Source organism: Microchirus variegatus (assembly GCF_963457635.1).
Source record: "Microchirus variegatus genome assembly, chromosome: 15".
Classification (NCBI taxonomy): domain Eukaryota; kingdom Metazoa; phylum Chordata; class Actinopteri; order Pleuronectiformes; family Soleidae; genus Microchirus; species Microchirus variegatus.
Genome location: NC_139816.1, coordinates 2,393,904 through 2,416,137, shown reverse-complemented (window position 1 = coordinate 2,416,137; position 22,234 = coordinate 2,393,904). Strand labels below are relative to the sequence as shown.

At 42.6% G+C, this 22,234-nt stretch overlaps 1 protein-coding gene across 1 annotated transcript in view; it reads right to left on the bottom strand.

The window, feature by feature from the left end:
- apbb1ip (amyloid beta (A4) precursor protein-binding, family B, member 1 interacting protein) overlaps positions 1-18,080 on the bottom strand; it is a gene marked incomplete at its 3' end in the record, with an annotated part of 30,457 nt that extends 12,377 nt beyond the window's left edge. Inside the window, exons 1-6 of the mRNA XM_083901360.1 lie at positions 17,966-18,080; positions 8,493-8,552; positions 7,670-7,760; positions 6,661-6,938; positions 4,306-4,383; positions 2,734-2,893 (exon numbers count right to left, since the gene is read on the bottom strand). Of these exons, the coding sequence (XP_083757486.1) occupies positions 2,734-2,893; positions 4,306-4,383; positions 6,661-6,938; positions 7,670-7,760; positions 8,493-8,552 (667 nt within the window). The 5' untranslated portion in view covers positions 17,966-18,080. The remainder of the gene's footprint in view (positions 1-2,733; positions 2,894-4,305; positions 4,384-6,660; positions 6,939-7,669; positions 7,761-8,492; positions 8,553-17,965) is intronic.
- Positions 18,081-22,234: the final 4,154 nt, after the last annotated feature.

Here is a 22,234-nt window from a genome sequence, read left to right as displayed (position 1 = left end):
TAAAGATTAAACATAAGCTAACGTGTTGTAGTACTCGGAGTGTGTCACACTCTGGGGGAGTTCACACGTATGAAAAAGAGTGAATGAACCGTTTCGGTTGTCGTGCTGGTGCCGTTTGTTAGTCAGAGGAGACACAAGGTCCTGATCCCCCGGGTGAGTGTGAGTCAAGTGAGCCACAGAGAGTTTAGAGTGAGCTCTGCTTCGTCCCAGACAGCTAATTTCAGCGTGGACCATCATTTGGTTTTAAAAATAAAGAGTGTTGACTAAACACGTTCCATTTCCTCATTTGTTTTTGCACAGGCAGCAGCAGTAAGTCACCGTTTGTCACATCACAACTTAACCGGACAGTTAACCAGAATTCCTCTTTGGAAGTTTACACTGTGGGCTGTTCAGAAGTTTTTAAAGATCGGGTAATGTTTTCTGACTTTGAAACACAGGACTCTAGTGTTTGTTTTGTTTTTTTTTGCTTTTCCATTAGTGATCGTGGGCTTCCATGTGAGCTGATTCTAAAATCTGACGTCAACAGAATGCCGGCCACCGGTTGGTCAGAGATTGTCGTCACTGGAAGAGTCAAGAGCGCGACGTTCGACACAGGAATCAAAGCGAACAATGTCTAACTGCAGATTAAATTAAAAAAGACGTTGACTTGAGTGAGAATCCTGAGATCACGTCTAGTTGCAAATCCAGATCGCTATTTTTTAACGATTTCTCCGGCAGCCAAACCTCTTGTACTAACGAAGTTTAACAGTGTCCACGCAATTAATTAACGTTTGGTAAAATTGTGCCCAGTTGTGGTCCTATGGCACATATATGTGAGTTATGGAGGTCTACTTACAGACATTAAAACTCACATAGAGTGGTCCTGTGCACATACATTAGCTTGTTTTTATGGTCAAAAACCTCCTAGTTGCTGTAAACGAGCCGATAGAAATCTCTCTTCACTGAAGCTTTCTTCAGCCGCGATATTTCAGACATAAATCTCACACCCAGAAGACAGAGTGTGTTGTGATTGGCCAGCCAGCGTAGAGCCTTCCCAACCGTCTTGTGATTGGCCAGTACCCGGAAGTGACATAATTAGCGCACCAGCTCTCAGAAGCGCAGCTCCCCCCTCTGGAACGGTGGATGCACTGCTCCTCATTATCAAAACATTGTTTTATCAATGTTTAAAAATAGCTTCGTCACGACTCCCCGACGCAGTCCCTTTGACGACCTTTGACCCAGAGTCAGAAGACACTGTCGCTCATGAAACACCTCCACAACGGACGTTATTCTTCTTCTGCGGTTCAATGTACGCAACCGGATGTGCCCGGACTAGTGCCCGGAGCAGGAGGATCTGCTGTTCAGGAGAACCGCTGTTTACGTAACCGGACCGGGTTTTTTCAGAGATCTCGCTGAGCCCGAGATTACAATAAAACACAGCGTTCTCAGCAGTGGCTGAACTGTTTGTTTAGAACCTTCAGGGCTTCTTAAACAAGGTAATGACGCAGATACACACTAAAAAACAGCCTTAATTGGAACTTCGGCTCTAGTTCCGCTTCAACTTGTTTTTATTGCCAAAAACCTCCGAGTTGCTGCAAACCAGCGGATCGAAATCTCTCATCACTGAAGCTCTCGTCAGTCGCGCTGTTTCAGACCGAAATCTCACCCCCAGAAGACAGAACTGTCTTGTGATTGGCCAGCCAACGAGAGCTTTCCAGGTACCTGGAAGTGACGTGATTAGCACGTCAGCTCTCAGAAGCGCAGCTCCCCCCTCTGGAGCGGTGGATGCAGTGCTACTCATTATCAAAACATTGTTTTCACAATGTTTAAAAATGGCTTGGTGACGATCTCCGCCGCAGACCCTTTTATGACTTTGACCCAGAGTCAGAAGACACTGTCGCAAGTGAAACACCTCAACAACGCACGTTCTTCTTCTGTTTTCTTCAATGTACGCAACCGGATGGAGCAGGAGGATCTGCTGTTCAGGAGACGTGATCCTTACGTCACGATTCCAGGCTTTTTGCAGATCCCGAGAATACAATAAAACCCAGCGTTCTCAGCAGTGGCTGAACTGTTTGTTTCCAAACTTTAGGGCTTCATAAACGAGGTCATGGCGCAGATACACACCGAAAAACACTTCCGGTCTATGGGAGCTTTAAAGAAAATAATGTATTTTACTGTCATATCCTTAGCATCCATAGCATCACAAAGACTAAACACACACAAACAGGGTGGAAGTACAGTGACTCCTTTTCTGTGCCATGTTTCTTTAACACTATAAATTAGTCTCTGTAACAATGTGATGAAGTTGTTAGGAAACAGATGGCGATGAAGGGCTGCACAATCCAGCCGCTGGAGTAAATATAGCACAGACTCAGGCTCAGACGGACGACTGAGATCATGCGGCTCCTATTTCCGCGTGACAGGGCGGATGACTGACAGTGTCCGATACAACAAATTAAACCCACCTGTCTGTGCTGTGTGTATGTCTGCGAACGAGAGAGAGGCAGAGAGACTACAGGAAAGAGACGGGGGGGGGAGAGAGAGAGCGGTGAATGGGAGCAAGATCAGTGTTTCATTGTGAGCTCGCTGCAGTGTGGCCATCGTGCCAATAAAAACACCGTCCATCATCTGCTCCAGGATGAAATATCCCACTCTGTGTGTTTAGTTGACGGATAAAAACACACTGTTGTTGAAGTGGTAATCTACTGTCGCTCCACTGCCACACGGTACACAACATTATGTCAAACTCACCGAGCTGCAGCTCAGGGTTGGTCTCACACAAGCTCCAGTCCACGTTGCGGTCACAGTGAGTCTTCTCAAACAGGTTGTCCAGAACCTCCCTGACGTTCTGCCGCTCGTCCACCATCAGCGTCTTGGAGCTGCCGTCGTTCATGAGCACCTTCACCACCAACTGTTAGAAAAAAAAATCTATCATCACATGCACTTTCCATCTTCTTTTTTATTTTTCTTGTTTAACAAATCAGCAAAGATGAGTTTTTACTTTTTAATCTTGGGGCCTCGCTTCACTGGCTGTTTTTGTTTTTGTGCTAATCGTCTCATCTAACGCTTACACGTCTTGATGAAAAGTAAGCAAGCAACACTTCAATGTTAAACTGTTTCTTTAGTTGTAGGTGGGCAGCAGCAGCAAAAGCAGCAGCAGCAGCATCAGAAGCAGCAGAATCCTTGTCATTGTCATTGTACAACGAAATGTTTAGCAGCAACCGAGTGCCCACACAACATAAATACAAAGAATATAATAAAGCAGCAGCAGCAGCAGCAGGTGTCTCTGCCGTGACACATTTGATCCAAAGCACATGCAGGTTGTTTACTTTCCAGTTTAATTACAGGTTACATGCACTAAATGGCTGTTTCTGTCTCTTAATGTTAGCTCTACTGGGAAAAGTTGAGCATCAGCACTCCCTGCCTCTTTTTTTTTTTTTTTTTTTAATGCTTTTGTGTCTTTTGTTTGCAGCCGTAGCTCCTCCTCCTTCCCAGAAGCTGGCTGACATTAATTTTCGTTCTGGAACGACTTCCTCGCAGACTCATATGGCTTCACACTTCCTCTCATCTGGAGACAAATCCAGCTTTGGAAAACTGCCTGAGCGGTTTCACAGAACCAAGGTCAGCCAATTGCTCCCATTGTGCCAAAGAAAATTAGGCTTTCATAGACGTTATCACTTGAAGGTTCAAAACGTTACAGATCAAATATTACACGGCCTCAACCTTCCCTGGAAAACAATATGGTTTGGCCGTGTGGTTGAACGAAATGTCAGTGGAGAGTAAATCATTCTTCTTTAAAATACACCGTCAATGTTGAAACCTGTGGGTTTATATCTGAAACCTGTCATAACCACTGAAAGTGCACCCAACAGCTCAGGGACAGATGTTCCCCAGCAGTTTTACATAACCGTCCCATTTTTATCCCTTTTGACTTCACAATATACCGGACAATTTCTACATTCAGTACAAGTCCGGTTGAATAGTAGTTAGTCGTGTTTTCTGTGTGAAAGTGCAGACTCTGGATGTGAAATTTAGCATCACATCTTCACTGTGCTGGTTTAAAGATGAGAGGGTGACTATATATCACCCAAAGAGGAAACCGTGCCGTTCTGCCGGCCATGAAAGCACGGATACATCCACAGCCATCCGTTAACTGTGATTGATGGCTGCTCCAGAGGAACAAAGAACTCCACTGTATTTGAACATTACATCTTTTACAGTGAAGTCGGTGAAGCCGTAACTCACGGTGTCTTTTAGAAGTTGACAGTGGATGCAGTGAAAATCAGATGAATACTGCTTTACTACAGAGTTTGAGCTTCTTACCTTTTTCACTTTAGCCTCTTTGAGCTTCTCCAGAGCAAGTTTGATTTTGTCTGCTTTCATCTGCGCCTCGATTTCTTCCTGAACAGGAAAAACAATAAAACAGATGGCATTAAATGGGACACAATACACTTTAATACTGTTGTCGTAAAAAAACTAGATGTGTTTACATTATTATCATTGGATAATAATACTGAAGATACAATACTGAAGTATCAGGGTTCAGATGTCTTGAATGGCCATTAGGGGGCGACTCAATCAGTTGCAAATAAGGACAGTTTGCATGAAAGTCAATGAAAAAATGGCTTCTGACTTGTTTTCTACCACAGGTAAATGACATTTATGATCTCAACCGCTAGTTTCAGGTCTTCTTTAATACATCTTGATGTCCCTTTTTGTAAATTATGATTCCATTTTGAGGTCGAATAGGTGGATTATTATAAATAATATAACAACAACATGGGCCAGGCTGAGGGTTCACAAGCTCACTCCTCCCTTTCCATTTCATGTCGGGGAAACTACGGTGGCCTTCACATGCCAGAAAGAATGTTGGTCTCGTTTGTTTGGCGGAGTACACTTTAAATGGCAGACGACGCAAAGCAAGACCTTTGCCTCAAAAAAGTATTTGAATAGAAAATACACAACATAACGGCATAAAGTCAGGTCAGCTGTTTCACCTGATGAACTGGTAAATGTCCAAATATCCAGCTATCCTCTAGCTGGATATACATTTACAGCCATCAGAGTGCGGCATCAATCTTCTCATCTAAGTCTCTGTGAAGAAGCAAAAAAAAAAAACCCCTGAGCTACTGATTTCATTAAAAACATACACTACAGAATGCACTATAACCTTTACAGGTGAACCTTCTGTAAACTTTTGAATGCACGTGTCTAATTGTTCAATGTTTCAGCACTTATCGAATAACATGCTGTTCTCTAAACAAGGTGATTAACCGCAAAAATCACAACAACTGTCTGATGTAAACGTTCTGTCAATGACAGTTTGTATTCAAACAGTCGTCTTCATCATGGCGTTCACATGTTGACATCGTGAGACCAAGACAACACTTTAAAATTGATCAAGTTACTGTATCTGTAGCAGGAACTTTTCAGAGAGACATTCTTGTCATATATCCTTAACTCTTTGTGAGTAGTGTATATATACAGTATATCAAAAAGTAGAGCTAAAGACTGAAATTTAGTGACTATTACTGTGGTGATCGTCTCACTGCTGCTCAGGAGGTGCAGTGTTCGGATTCCCACAGATGGAGATATTGCCAATGAAGAATTTCAATTTGCGAAAAGTACATCTAATCTACAGGATCTCTGCTGGCGGTAACGTGAACCCCTCATCCACGTCTAATAAGTCAGGTGTGTGATACTGACTCTACCCACGGTGCAGCTTTAATGAAGTCGTACGCCTCTCCCCGACACTGACGCATTCTCTGCCTCAGCACAGCTGCTGAGTTTTCCTCGGCACGATGAGGTAAGAATCTCTGCTGAAGCAATAACCTCCCGTCTGCCTTCAAACACGGGCCACATCTCACCTTCCCCGCTGCTATTGATCGCGTTACTCTTTTCTGCGTCACGGCTACACACACACGTTTGATCCGTTCCAGACGCAGTGACAGCTCTTTTCATCTCACCACAGTAACTGTCCGTGATCTCAGCAGTGTGTGCTACAGCAATAAGAGCAATAACAGTCGGACAAGGAGGCAAAAAAAAAAGACTTGGCAGAAATACAAACTCTGAGGACTTTTGATCACACAGGGCTCAGAAAGAACTTACTCATTGTTAAACCAAGCTCTTTTTTTTAAAGGTTTCTGCTCTTCCTCATTATGTCTGAACTTCGTATGAACTGTACCAACACAGTCAAAGTATGTGTGTGTGTGTGTGTGTGTGTGTGTGTGTGCCAGAGTTTCATGAAGCGTCACAAAGCCCTTTTAAGATTTTAAGGGCAAACATTTTTTAACATGTAAATTACAGATAAAATGAAAGGGTTATAAAACTGTATTTAAGTTAAACTCACAGAGAAAGTTGACTGAAACTGAAAAGATATATTTCAATAATAAAAGTAAACAAATCTGTGAATTCATTTTAAATTGTGTTCAAAATGTTGAGATTTTCAGAGTTAATGTTAACAGCTGTTCATGGAAAAAACACGATTTCAATACAGCTGTAGTTGTGTTTTTTTTTGTCTTTCCACTGAATTTAATGAAAATATCTCAAAAGTGATAGAGTATGTTCATTCCTCTTTCTTTGTGGATCCAGAAAGAGAAAGGTTTCACTTCTCAAAATGTTGGACCAGCATTTGCAGATGTAGTCTATAATGTGAAGGCCATGCACTTGCTGACACACCTTTGTCGGTTTTGCAGACTGAGGAGGTGGAGGTGGTAAAGGGGACGCAGCAGAGGAGGCCGGGGTGCTAACACTGCTGCTCGTGCTGATCGCTGGTGATGCAGGGGAATCGAGCGGAGAGGAAGGGAGGAAGCTCTCGCCTTTAGCTGGTGGTGGCGGTGAAGGCACCTTCAGACCCGCTATGTCTGCCGCCAGCTTCTTTTCAGTCGCATCAAGGTCGGCGACCAAATCAGCCATGAGCGCATCCAAATCAGTGTCCTCCAGTTCATGTAGGGACTCTGGAGTCGTGAGAAGAATCATTTTGTTAAAGGACGCAGTGCATGGTCTGAGATTATCTGTCAAAATAAAACGGTATTGTCACCTTCAATAACATCGCTCAATTTTCATTTTATGAGGTGGATAATGTAAAAAGTTAACGTTGTGGTGGTGTGCTGCATGGGATTGTGGGTCTCCCCTTGATGCAAAAGGCACTCAAGTAAAACACAAGTGATGTTTTTCAAAATACAACCCGACGTGCAGATTAATTATATGACATGCATGAGTGGTTAAAAACATAATGACTAATGAGTGCTGTACTTTTCATCTTATAATGAGCCAGAGGCAAAACAACACAGTGACCTTAATCTTCGTCGATCATCACATCATGAACAGTAGTGACTGCAGAGCAAATGGCCCTTCGCTCAGCAGCCATTTCGACATGTTTTAGCAGGAAAAGCACAGGTTTTACAGAGCACACAATGTGAAAGTGAGGAAACGACATGGAACTCAGCCAAAATGGCTGCTGTGAACTGGGCCCACTGCGTGTTAGAAACAAATCATTTTCTCCAGAGGTTTGGGGTCCCCAAAAATTGTCTATTAGCATCACCCTACAATAGCACAAAAGTAAGACAGCAAGCCACAAGCCACACTTTGGGAAGCACCATTCTGAAGAATTGGTCGAGCGTGAGATATATGACTATATATATCCTAGCCTTTGCACAATGGGTATGATGTTGTATTATTTCCTCACCGTTCAGGTCAGTGAAGCCGAAGGAGAAGTTGGCTTCCGTGTTGGTGGCCGGGGGGAGAGACGCTGGCGGAGCCGTGTCCTGTTCAAGACTCTGCGGGGGGGAAAATGAGCAATGCTGGTGTGTTTATAAGAGCATGGATAACATAACAGCACAGACTCCAGGCCCCCAGACGCTCAGTCAGTTAATCCACAACACATTCTAAGTGCACTAAATCACACACGGGCCCCAAATATTATGTAAAAAAAGCATATCTTTACAGGTTTTTATGTTACATCTGCTTTTAGGTATTACACCTAACAGGTCTTCTGTGTATTACAGGACCTCTCACTTTTACGCTGGGGTAATGGAAGTGATTTTTAATGGTGGCCTGAGAACAACATCAAAGTGATCAGCAGGGTTTTAAAAAAAGGTGTAATCTCAAGCTGGATCATGCATTTGCCATTTGACCTCTCCTCGTAAAGGAAAATGTAATATATGGCTGTTAGCTGAGTGTTCACCCCCCCCCCCCCCACTGTGTCTGTTGTGCTTGCCAGTGTCAAGTATCTCGGTGACCGATGGTGGGTTTAAGTGAGTCTGTCATCTGTCTTTTAGAGAGAAAAGTCTATTTAGGTTGAGAGAATTAACCCCGAGACGCCTGGATGAAGCCTGCAGTTTACTCTCCGTTTATTTAGGTTATTAAATTAATATCAATCAAGCTCCTATCAGTCTCTAACGCAAACAGAAGTGGGTTAAAATAACACCTAATATTAACATATATAATAACTGTATTAACCATTGACGTTAGATAATGCCTTTGTTGTCGTGACAACAGCTTGAGCTTACCTGCGTGAGCAGGTCCATCTCCCCCAGCAGGTCGCTGAACATGGCATCAATGTCATCCATCTGGTTAAAAGAAGAGCAAAAATCGGACTTTTAAACATCGTTTCCCACATCAACAAAAAGAAAATGTGTACAGATGAGCTCTGCTGATTGATGTTGCAGAGCAGAGAATGTTCATTGATTGGATACGGTTGTCACGGCCGACAGCAGTCGAGGAATGTGAGGAATGAAGGGACAGAATCCACTGACACGGAGACACACATGTTTGCTGCCTGTGGTGAGACACAGTACTGCTGCCACTTGGCTTTGACGTGAGCGGTTGCACTGTTTGCCCCGAGGCAACACTATGCTGCAACTGCACCACAGCCAAGACTGGTGGAAGCAAAGCACTGTGTACATGACTTCCAGGCATTCTTTTCTTTACTTCTCTTCTGCTAGGACTTGTTGCATCTTGTTTGCTGAACTAGAAGGTGCAATATTATTTAATTTTGCAGGTTTGGAAATGAGAAAAAATGAAATGCCCCTTTACATACAGATCAGAATCTGATCTGATCATCAGATCATGAGATTTAAAGTTATCTTAATCAGTCCATTACACTAGTAGATTGTGTATATCTTTTACCCTTATACTGTCAGATTTAGGGCATATTACAGCAGAGTTTACATATCATACTTTGATTAGTTTGAAATGAGGATAGTAGTTCCTTATTATAGTTATTACCATTTAGGTCTAATAGTAGTCACACTCGTACCACTAAGCACAAAAAATGTCCTTTTTAAAAGCAAGCTATAAAACCATTATACATGATCACATTCTACTTTCATCCAGTTGATTTTTTTCCACCTACATATGACCTAATGATTGATAAATCAGTGCCATTTAGTGGTGGGAAAAGCATGTTTGCACTTAACGTTTGTTTGTTCGGTGTATTTTAAGTCTTACTGTAGGGGCCGAGTTGGAAATAATAAGATCGAGTAAAAGAAAACACACAATCTTGCCAAAATTCATGCAAAGTGATCGAACAAACGAAGACTGAAACGGGGCATAACTTGCGCACAACGTCCCTGGGCTTCATTTGTTTGTTTTATCATTTTGTAATATTGTTCGTTTGTTCGATAAAAAATGAATTAAAACAATTTAAATGTTCTGCTCACACTTGTTGTACCGGATGAGTATCTACTTGAGCCAGAGGACATGACGAGAAGAAGAAGAAGAAGAAGAAAACTTCCTTACTTTCAGCACAACTAGCTACGTAGCCAGCGAGCTAACGCTAACCCTAGCTAACGAACTAATTAACTAACTCTATAATCATCATTTATAAACTGTTAACAACCAGTGCTCAAAATACACTATACATAAACACTTCAATGGGCAGTGTTTGCTTAAAAGATTAACGTTTAATCGTTTTATATCACAGCACTGATTTGTTTTTACATTACCCTTAATGCTAACGTTACAGACTGTTGCGTCATCCCTGCCCACGAGAAGTTGCACCTGTCGTGATTGACGTATTGTTGTTGTTGTTGTGGTTGGCGGACTTCGGCTGTTGTTGTTGTTGTTGTTCTACGCGGGTAATAAACCACAGGTGGGGAGCTGTTGCTCATGCCAAGTGCTAACGGAGCCGTTACCTTCTCGCTAATGCTGTTGCTGCCTGTTCTGAACCGAAGACGTCGCATTTTCACTATTCACAATTGCCGCGATTACGTCAGCGTGTCCGCCATATTGGGAGGGGCAAATTCTCCCCGTAAACAACGTAACACAGGTAGACGTGGACACTCGGTTTTCTCAATAATAACTCGCGTTTAACGTTTTATTCATCAGATTATAATGATCAGATTCATCATTATTATTTTTATTTTTTTTATCAAACTATTGATATTCATTTAAAGAGACACTGTGTAGTATTTATGGGTTTATATGACCCAAAATCCACTTTTTTATACATATTATGTGCTCCTGCATTGTCTAGTCGCTGTATAATAGTTTTTGTTTCATTTTCGTAGTGTTTCAAAAAGTCATGTAAAATAACACGGTCGCGGGCCGCTACTGCATTGCCACGACGCCATGTTTCTACGGGAGCCTGTAAGGACAAACCTGAGAGAACAAATCAAGCTTCGCTTTACTTGTAGCGGAAGTCCCGCCTCCACTCTCTCCGCTTCGTCTGCTACGGCCGCGGTAGCTCCGCCCTCTCCGAGGCGACAAGGACGACATTTGACCAACTGAGGATACCGTAGCGCTCAGGGAAGGGAGGGGGTGAGCAGAGGAGCGGCTCTTTGTTGTAAGTTTCAGCCTCTCCTCTAGATGTCACTATAAACTACTTACTTCACCTTTAAAAAAAAAAAAAAAAAACTAGCTACAAATCGACCGACTTCAACCAATTCAACACTTTTTTCACGCCCGGTGTGTGAAATCTCGAAGGACAGGACGTGTTCTAGTGATACCTAGTGTCTTTTCAAACTGACTTCAGGACAGCGCGAGAGAGGGCGTTTTCCTAAAGTAGCGTATTCTGCGTCTTCGCGGAAAAACGCGAGGCCACACACGTGCGTTTATTATGTGTTTATTATGTATGTTTATGAGCAGTTTAGGCTCGTACACATCAAAATACATGGACTCCTGAAACACTCCTTAATGAAACCACAGCGAGCTTACAATCCTGAGTTTTGCTATAAAATTCTCCCACAACTGTTACCTTAATGCTGTTTAACCCAGACATGTCAGCCTCATCAATGTTCATTATTTCAGATTAGGACAATAGCCAGAGAGGAGCGAGCGCAGAGCGCCGTGTTTTCCCTGAAAACATCTCCGCGAAGGCTCGCTCGAGAGTCCCATCTGAAATTGCGCGCCGGCAATCGCTCTCCCGTGAATCATTTGAAGGCTCGTTTCTCAAAGCAAATGTTATGACGGAGCCCGGGGGAAACGCAGTCAAAACACAGGCGCTGTTTTCTTACAGTGGAACATAAGCAGCAGTAATCGCGAGCGCGACTCCGGGCGGAGGTTAGGAGAGGGAGTTCAGTCGGTCACGGCGGAACGTCCACGCAACAAGAACAACGCCGTGCGAAACTCTTGCTCGTCAAGATTACGTGGAAAGTTTATAATGGGCCTGTATGCAAATACTGTGTGTTCACTGAGACCTAAAGGGTGATACTTGAGAAGTATGTTACCAGAAAATATATACAGACCATAATACCAACTCTTCTTCTGATTGTATTTGGTCTGAGCCAGGCATGCCCAAAGTCCGGCCCGGGGGCCAAATGCGGCCCATGTTCAAACTTTCACCGGCCCGCACCCTCTGTTATAAAATCAATGATATGTGGCGTATTAAATACACAAACAGTCTGTTTGCTACATTGTAACATTTTCTGACCGGTGCAGACCAAAGCAATCCAACTATAGGTGTGAAAGCGCCCTAAGTGACTCTCACCTGTGTGACGTCTTCGCATTAAAACCACTGTTTTTTTAGCCAGAACTGGACGACATACTGCAGTCAAGATCTCAGTATCACACTTTACATTAGTGTAGACATGATTTGTTAAGTCCTCTGATGTGAATACATTCTCAAATCTTAAAGGGGAAATAAGTAGTTTATAGTGCCATCTAGAGGAGAGGCTGAAATTTACAACAAAGACCTGCTGCTCTGCTCACCCCCTCCCTTCCCTGAGCGATACGGTGTCCTCAGCCGGTCAAATGTCGTCCTTGTCGTCTTTCTCCGTGTCAGCAGATGAGGTTCGTGAGGGCGAGGGAGAGGGCGGAGCTACCGCGGCCGTAGCAGACGAAGCGGAGAGAGAGGAGGCGGGACTTCAGCTACAAGTAAAGAGACGCTTGATTTGTTCTCTCGGGTTTGTCCATACAGGCTCCGGTAGAAACATGGCGTCTCTCTGCTAACAGTGGCTATGCAACCACGGCCTGTGACCATGTTATTTAACATGACTTTTTGAAACACTACGAAAATGAAACAAAAACTATTATACAGCGACTAGACAATGCAGGAGCACATAATATGTATAAAAAGGTGGATTTTGGGTTATATAAACAATAAATACTACATATTGTACCTTTAATGAATTGATTTTTTGTGATGATCAAAACCATCATGAATGTAGAAGTTTACTGTGAGCATTTAATAGTGAATAATATCTAATGTTTCAAATGAACTGAGATATGTTTAATATTCTCTAAAGTGTTTCTTTCCAGACAGACTTTTTCTTCGTTTTATGTGGTCTTGAAATACGAAAGGCAGAGGGATTTTGGTAAAAACTTTAAAAAAATAGGAAATGAAAGATGTCATTTGCAATAAAAATGTCATAAAGTAGATCATGTGTATTTAATGTTATTGGTTCAAAGAATGTCAGGCTGAATGGTCGGCCCACACACGTTTTCACCTTACCAAATCTGGCCCTCTTTGCAAAAAGTTTGGACACCCAAAAAAAAAGTTTGAGCAGACCTCAGGTGTTTCGGAGGTTTGTTCCACAGGTGAGGAGCAGCAGAACTGAATGCTGCTTCACTCTGTTTGGTAAACCTGACCCTGATGATCTTAGAGCTCTGCATGCTTCATATGTGGGGAACTAATGAGTCACCGATGTCATTTGGTCCAAGACCATTTGTAAGACCAAGGGTAAGGTTTAGAAATCTACCCTTTGAACAGTGAAAAACTACACTGCAAAAAAAAAAAAAATCTAGAATAGACAAAAAATTGCAATAGATGTCATGTACAACAACATGTGATGGATAAACACATTTATATAAACAGAGATGGAGAGATACAGTATAAAAATACATAAGATGTGACAACATTTGTTTTATATATTATATCAACAGCTATTTTTCCTTCATTTAGAACATCAGAAACACTAATATTGGATCAGCATGGTTATTTTTTTAACACAGTGCCAATGAAGATAAAGACAATGTAATGTAAATAACACAAATGACCTAGTACTGTACGTGTGCTATAGGAAGGTCGTGTTGTGGCAAATTAAATAACCGCACATTTTAAACTGTGCGACTTCCAGCAAACGGTTCGGTCTCACGTGACCAACTTTCTAAAGCAGAAATATTGTAAGCGTCGAGTACCCGGTCAAAAATGACCACCATAGGAAATGAATGGGTGAGACTTTAATATTATGTCAGACACATGGAAAACATTCACACACACACTGACTCACCCATGTGTCCACAAAGTGTAGCAATGATTTATGGTTTTTGTGTTGATGTATAGGCAGTAAAAAAAAACACTGTGGTCACATGAGACCATAACAGTGAAGTAAAGGAACACTGGAGAAATATGATGTCAAAATAGTATTATAAAGAATTATTGGCTATGGTTCGGGTAAACGTTTTTAGTTTTGTTAAGGTAATCCTGACAATGATGATGTAATGTAATTGTTTTTTTTGTTTTTTAAAGCGGAACTAGACAGATAGTTCCAATTAACGCTGTTTTTTTAGTGTGTATCTGCGTCATTACCTTGTTTACGAAGCCCTGAAGGTTCTAAACAAACAGTTCAGCCACTGCTGAGAACGCTGTGTTTTATTGTAATCTCGGGCTCAGCGAGATCTCTGAAAAAACCCGGTCCGGTTACGTAAACATCGGTTCTCCTGAACAGCAGATCCTCCTGCTCCGGGCACTAGTCCGGGCACATCCGGTTGCGTACATTGAACCGCAGAAGAAGAAGAACAACGTCCGTTGTGGAGGTGTTTCACGAGCGACAGTGTCTTCTGACTCTGGGTCTGACTCCGGGTCAAAGGTCGTCAAAGGGACTGCGGCGGGGAGTCGTGAAGAAGCCATTTTTAAACACTGTTAAAACAATGTTTTGATAATGAGGTGCAGCGCATCCACCGTTCCAGAGGGGGGAGCTGTGCTTCTGAGAGCTGGTGTGATGAATATGTCACTTCTGGGTGAGAGAGTTGAGTCTCAAATCTCGCGGCTGGGGAACAGCGTCAGAAAAGAGGATTTCTATCGGCTCGTTTACAGCAACTAAGAGGTTTTTGAGCATAAAAACAAGTTAATGTATGTAAGTAGACCTCCATAACTAACATATATGTGCAACAGGACCACTCTATGTGAGCTGTAAATCAGCCGAAAATATATGATTCTTTTGTCTCAATCAATATGAAAATATGATCTTTATCAAAGGGTAATTGGACACAGCATGGACCGCGTTTCGTAAATATCCAGAAAAGAAAGAAAAGAAAACCCGATGCAAGCGCGCGCGCGTGCGTGCGTGTGTGTTTAGCGCAGACGAGTGTGACTGATTGTGTTCCAGACAAAAGTTCATACGGCGTTGTGACATTAAATGTTTCTCATTTAAAATGTAAAATGGAATGACTTCTAATGACCAACACATGTGAGTTGGAAGCATGATTCTGGTGAGTTGGTGTGGGTGTGGTCACATTATTAGACTGCTATTTTGCAACGTGTCTGAATTTCACAACGTGAAAACGTGGTGTGCCTTCATTTCCATGACACACACACACACACACACACACACACACACACACATTCTTGTACTTGCTGCATACTGAGGACCAGCATTTCCACTTTATAAATCAACACAATTACAAATATCTACTTCATGAATGACATCTATATAGAACTACTGGTTGCAGTGCCATAAAATGTCTGCAGGTGGAGCCCCAGAGCAAAAAGGGCTGGAAAACTGTTTCGATTTTTTTTTTTTAATTTTTGGTCAACATTTTTACAAAAACATCATACTGAAACTATGTCGACCAAAATGTAAAAAAAAATTGGTCCAAAATTTTACCCACAATTTTTGGTCCCAAATTTTACCCACAATTTTTGGTCCAAAATGTGTTTTTTTTTTTTTGACAAATTGAGTATAGCATGTTATAGCAACCTAAGGAAGTGATTTCAATGAAAACAAAGTGAGTACCGTCCAAAATGTCCTCACTCTGTAAAAATGACCTCACTTTGTTGGTTAAAAACCCTCACTGGTCCTCAGTATGCCGCAAGTATAAGAGCACACACACACACACACACACACACACATTTGCATGCAGTATGTGAACCCCACTCCTCCACCGCCCGCACAAATGGTTTGACCCTAAGAGGAAGTGGTGAAGGGTAAACTTCCTGTCAGCCTCAATGTTGAAACTGTGTAGGAAATGATGACATGAGAACGAGCCCGACGCCTTCACACATGTACATTCAGTGGCCACTTTATTAGGAACACAGGAGTAACTGTTGCCTCTCATTATTTTTTAACCAGGACGATCAATCGTCTCTGACTTCTGGCATCAACAAGAGAACAACTGTTCACTGGATATTTTCCTACTCATGCTTGTGTGAAAAGCTCCAAACTCGGATCAGCCCGTTCAAAGTCAATTTAATCACTTTCATCCTTCATTCTTTGTGATGCTCTGAGATCAGGTTAACACATTAACAAGCAGCTGTACCTAATAAAGTGGCCGTCATATTTGTATCACGTATCCTACTCTTTAAAAAGAGCTAAAATAATTACTTAAGTGAAACTAGGTTTTCAAAAAAATCTAATCCATTTAACCAGAGGTGGAAAGTGATGAATCACATTTACTCATGTTACTGTAAATGAGTAGGTTTTTGTGTGTACTTTTTTGTAATTTTACTTTTACTTGTGTGTTTTTTTGGAAGTACTATACAGCGCTACGTTTTATTTTTATCTTTTTTTTTATCCGTAAAAAGTAAAATAAAAATAAAAATCATGTATCGGAAACTTTGGCAGTGAACGATGAGGACAGGTGAATGAATGATGAGAGGTGAATGATGAGGAGGACAGGTGAATGATGAGAGGTGAATGAGGAGGACAGGTGAATGAATGAGGAGGACAGGTGAATGAATGATGAGGACAGGTGAATGATGAGGACAGATTAATGAATGAGGAGGACAGGTGAATGAATGAGGACAGGTGAATGATGAGGACAGGTGAATGAATGATGAGGACAGGTGAATGAATGATGACAGGTGAATGATGATGAGGACAGGTGAATGATGAGGACAGGTGAATGAATGATGAGGACAGGTGAATGATGAGGACAGGTGAATGAATGATGAGGACAGGTGAATGATGAGGACAGGTGAATGATGATGAGGACAGGTGAATGAATGATGAGGACAGGTGAATGATGAGGACAGGTGAATGAATGATGAGGACAGGTGAATGAATGATGACAGGTGAATGATGATGAGGACAGGTGAATGATGATGAGGACAGGTGAATGATGAGGACAGGTGAATGAATGATGAGGACAGGTGAATGATGAGGACAGGTGAATGATGATGAGGACAGGTGAATGAATGATGAGGACAGGTGAATGAATGAGGAGGACAGGTGAATGATGAGGACAGGTGAATGAATGATGAGGACAGGTGAATGAATGAGGAGGACAGGTGAATGATGAGGACAGGTGAATGAATGATGAGGACAGGTGAATGAATGATGAGGACAGGTGAATGATGAGGACAGGTGTTTACTCAAAGTAAAGCTACTTTTTTAACTTATAAAGTACATAAACAACGACATGAAGTCGTAATAAAAATGTCATACTTTTCCGATAAAAAGTCAGAAAAGGTCAGAATTTTGCGAGAATAAAGCCATAATATTATATATTCTGAGTGATTTCAATAACATTACGACCTTAGTCTCATAATATTAGGACTTTATTTGGCCCTAATACTCGCAGTGGTAGTAATTGAACCTTCAGGCTAAGAAAAACGACAGAAACCTGTTTAACACGATGCACAGAAACTCCCTCTCTTACTCAGATATATTGTGTGTAGTGAGTTTTACGCTACATGTGTTGGCAGAAGTGAACGTACGCGACTGTGAAGCTCGAAACTCAGCAGCAGAAACAAAGCAACGGAAGGAATAAAAACCACAAATCATAAATGGAGTCATTTAACAAAGCACACAGAAACCCCGTGTTTGTTTGTGTTCGTGACGATTTTTCCAAAGGCGAAATCCTCGCGAGTCATTTCCCGAGTCTGTATAAAATATATTAAATACATTACAGTGCTTTTTTTTTAACAATTACTTCATCAGATCTGATGATGGTTTCTAATTATCTCGCCTGTTTTCTCCCTCGTGAGTTTATCTCATCATGGTCAGAAGCCAAATACATACACACAAAAAAAAAAGGAAAGAAAAGTTCCTATCATCAACGACAAGCTGACAACAGCGTTCGAGGCCAAGCCTATATCGGTTTCATGTGCTTATTGAGTCATGTAGCAGCTCGACATCAGAGCTGGATCCACCCAGTTGTAAAGAAAACAAGAACGCACTCTATCTTTTTTTTGTCATTAAAATACCGTCAAAATGTCTCCAGCAACATAATCAACCTTTATCTCACGATAAAGAGGCTATCTGTCGTTTAAAAATCGCAAAAAGTATTCAATATTATATAAGTTAGAGGAAAAGCAGCGCTGGGTGTTAAACACCCGTTAAACTGAAGTTACAACGTCCAACACAGAAGAATCACAACTCACCTTTTTCAAATGTTTTAATCCTTTTACGTTAGTTTCAGGGGAAACGGCTTCATGGACACGGGATCCAGCACCACCACGTGAACCTGTTAATAACCGGACTAATATCAAACTTTTCCAAACACCTCATGTGTATGTGTGTGTGAGTGAGTGTGTGTGTGTGTGTGTGTGCGCACTGCATCTGTCTCTCTCTCTCTGACTGGATTTCTTCCTGCTTAATGCGGAAGTTCAGGTCCAGACCTGTCACTGCATTCTTGCTCAGAGCTCGACACTTTCACAACAGTCCTGTCAGGACACACACACACACACACACACACACACACACACACACACACACACAGAAAAAAGTTCCAATCAAGACGACGTGTCTGTGACTGACAGCGACTTGAGCGGATGATGAAGCGCGCGGAGGCAAAAGAAAGAAAGACTTTGGTGAGGGAGTGAAGGAAAAGCTGAATCAGCTGCACAGGAATGTGACGCAGCTGTCCCGGTTAATAATTCACTTTTGCAGCAAATGATTTACAGCAGGTCTTTAAACAGGAGCGGCCGCGAGGATACGTCACAGCGTGAGATAAACAGAAATGAAGACTCAGGGCCCGAAGAAGCGGCTCCTGATATAAATTTGTTTTCCATCAGATTACTGTTATTCTTCTTCTTCTTATTATTATTATTATTATTCCTTGGCTCTCTGGCAGGGGCGGCCGGGTGTACAGGGACGATTTGGACGACTCCCTCCCAACTAGGAGGAGAAAGAGAATTTTTTTTCCTCAGCAATTCCAAAGATCCTTAGCACTGATATACCTTTCGTCTCTGCGAGCAAAGGTAGTTATTATCAGTGTTCTGGACATATTAGACTGTCATTGTCCAATCAGAATCGTCAGATTCAAGTCACGTTTTATGGTTCCGCCTCTCCCCCGAAAATTCTCCCATTGACTCTCATGTCAAAAAAGTTTTTTTTTTTCCGAAAAACATACCCTCCAATGCATTTCTAATGAGGATTTATGTGCTTGCGTCATATGTAAACTGAGCAAAGAGAGGAGGGGAAAACTTCTCTTCACTTCACGTCTCTCCATAAGTTAAGGCCTCTCTGCTCGCTCATTTGAAGCTACGTTCGTTAGCTTGTTTGCTAACATTGTTGTTGTTTGTGTCGCTCAGGGTTTAACTGTTTAGTGTAAGAGAGGATTATTGCAAGACGCCTTTAGCAACAACAACATCTAAAGATCAAATTCTGCACTTTCCTTTACACTTAATGAATAATTTGACGTGACTATCTTGTTATGTTTGTTGTATGTTTCTGGTAAAGGTTGTGAAAGCTCTTGTTCTTTGGTCAGTTCATAAATACTTGACTTAATAAGCTGCTCCTGTCTTTATGTGGTTGCTGGACACATCCTGTGTCCTGTTTAGCTGTTTTACATCATACATCATATTCATGTAAATAATATTTGTTTATCAAGTTGCCATCTAGTGGACACAAGGAGGACTGTTAATCACCTAACAACACATTGATACTGTCTTTCTTTATGCATCTATTGAATGGGTCACCTTAATCATTAACAGAGAAAATTGCCCCCCCCTGAAATTTTCTTCAGGAGCCGCCACTGCTCTCTGGTCATTTTAGGCCCACTTTACATTACGCTTACAACTTTCCTCTTTACTTGCTCGACGATCTTGTACGATCGTAGCCGGCCTCCCGCATCCACTGTTGCATTTTTACGTACGTCGGCCATCTTGTTTCTGGATGACTCCAGCCTATTCTGGGTCTCGTCCTCCGACCAGATACCGATCAGGCGCTTGGTTTCGGAGGTGCTCCACGTACAGCCACCAGCGCCCTCCTTCGCCCCGGCCATTTTTTTTTGGGAACGAAAGTCCTGCGGTATATGCTAATTAGCGCGCGCCACATGCTAATCGCCTAAACCTCCCGCTGTCGCGAGCCCGACGCGAGTTGTCGGGCGACCACTTTGCAGAAAATTTGAAGACAGCGGGACTGCGACAGCGGGAATTTGTCGCCAGTCCCGCTGTCGTGATAAAGGATAATTTAAAGGGGAAATAAGTAGTTTATAGTGCCATCTAGAGGAGAGGCTGAAATTTACAACAAAGAACTGCTCCTCTGCTCACCCCCTCTCTTCCCCGAGCGCTACGGTGTCCGCAGCTGGACAAATGTCGTCCGCGTCGTTTTTCTCCGTGTCAGCAGATGAGGTTCGTGAGGCGAGGGAGAGGGCGGAGCTACCGCGGCCGAAGCAGGCGAAGCGGAGAGAGAGGAGGCGGGACTTCAGCTACAAGTAAAGAGACGCTTGATTTGTTCTCTCGCGTTTGTCCTTACAGGCTCCCGTAGAAACATGGCGTCTCACTGCTAACAGTGGCTATGCAACCGCGGTCCGCGGCAACTATTATACAGCGACTAGACAATGCAGGAGCACATAATATGTAAAAAAAGTGGACTTTGGGTTATATAAACCCATAAATACTACATATTGTACCTTTAAAGTGGGCCTTAATGTGCATTAAAAAACATGCAAACTTGGCATGGAGGTCAGGTGTGGCGAACATGCGATATTGTCATCGTGCCCAGACAAAGTGAGAAGTGGAAGCTCATGTACTTTTTGAACCAGTGGAGTCGCCCCCTATTGGCCAACTGCTACTTCTGTCCTACTTCCTGGGCTTGACTTTACAAACGACAAACCTTCACCCACTTTAACACTTTTAAAATGCCGTCATGACGCATACTGTACACACTCGCCTCACAAAATCAGGACAGAATATCTTAAGACACTGGTTTGGTGCAACGTGGTCGTCGTCAAGGTCTGAAAAGCCTCTGGCTCTTATCCGACCACGCAGACACAGATAGATCTATTTATTTGCATTTCTCCTTGAGTCAACCTGGGAGGCCACATTCACATCTTTGTAACCCAATAACCTTCAAGAGCCTTTCATGACTGCTGATGAATTAAAGAAACACGCGGGGAACGGGCATGCGTCCCGACCGCCATCATTTCCTCTCCCAACGTTCTCCAGGGTGAACAAACACATGGACACCAAAGGTTCTTGGTTTTTGCAGCCTCTGATGGTTCCCTCACCAGAGTCAAGAAACTGGGACACACTGTTGTCTTTAGCAAAGATTGTCAGATTTTTTTTTTTTGCGCTACTGTGCTAACCCTTTATCCGTTTGCAATTCTGACCATGGGCGGGGCTTAGGCAGCTGCCCGCTGATTGGCTACTGAGTTTCGGAGCGACAAGTCGCCACAGTAACGTTAAACGTTAGATCGGGAGTGGCAACCACATAAAGGACAATTTGATCTCAAGTGGGCCGGACCAGTAAAATAATAGCCTTAGTTTTTCCCTTTGTTTTACATTTAATGAAGTTTTTTATTTAGTGCTGGGCACGTTAACACGTTTACAACGGTTAATGGCGTCAGCGTTAACATTAAAGCGCATTTCCATGAAGACTGACCTGAAAAAGACATGCGTGACGTCATGTTTATGCATTCCAGGCACTGTTTACCAGTTAGGTCCGTTAGCTGCGTTAGCTCCTTTAGCGCCGTTAGCGTTAGCCTACAGTGGAACTGGAGCGGTCTGTTTATTAAAGGGAAAGAGCAGCGCTACAAATAACGTTAGCGCACCTGTGTACTGCGTATGTGTGCCTCTGTTTTTAAAGTTTAGCGTTACATCAGAGACTCATTTTAACAATAGGGAGTCACGTAAACATGACGTCACGCGAGTCTTTCGAAACGCGTCATGCGTTCACGTGCCCAGCACTCATATTATTAAACAACCTGAAATTTGTGAAAGTGCAATTTCAACAATATTATCAAAATATTATTATTAAGTAAATGCGCATTACAACGTACAGATCACAGTAGATCTGCATAGGCACAACACATTTAGTCACAGGTAGTTTGTATCGTATAAATGTTAACACGTTCATCCCTGAGGCCAGGTTGGACCCTCTGGTGGACCGGTTCTGGCCCACGGGCCTTATGTTTGACCCCCCCCCCCTGCGTTAGATACTTGTTTACAATTATTTTGTCGTATGTCGACCGGAGAAAACTTGGGGAATGAGTTCCAGACGGACAGCGATTCCAAACTACCGTGACTACCTCCAGTCCATTGAGCTGTTGTTGCTGTAGAACTCAGGAGCCAATCAGCAGGAAGCTTCCTAAGCCCCGCCCCCCACAGTCAGAACTCCGCAAAGAATAAGCGAGTGAGCGCAAACGCAAAAGAGTCGTGGCAAACACAGTTCGGATCATTGCTGACAAATAAGTGTATTTTCAAACA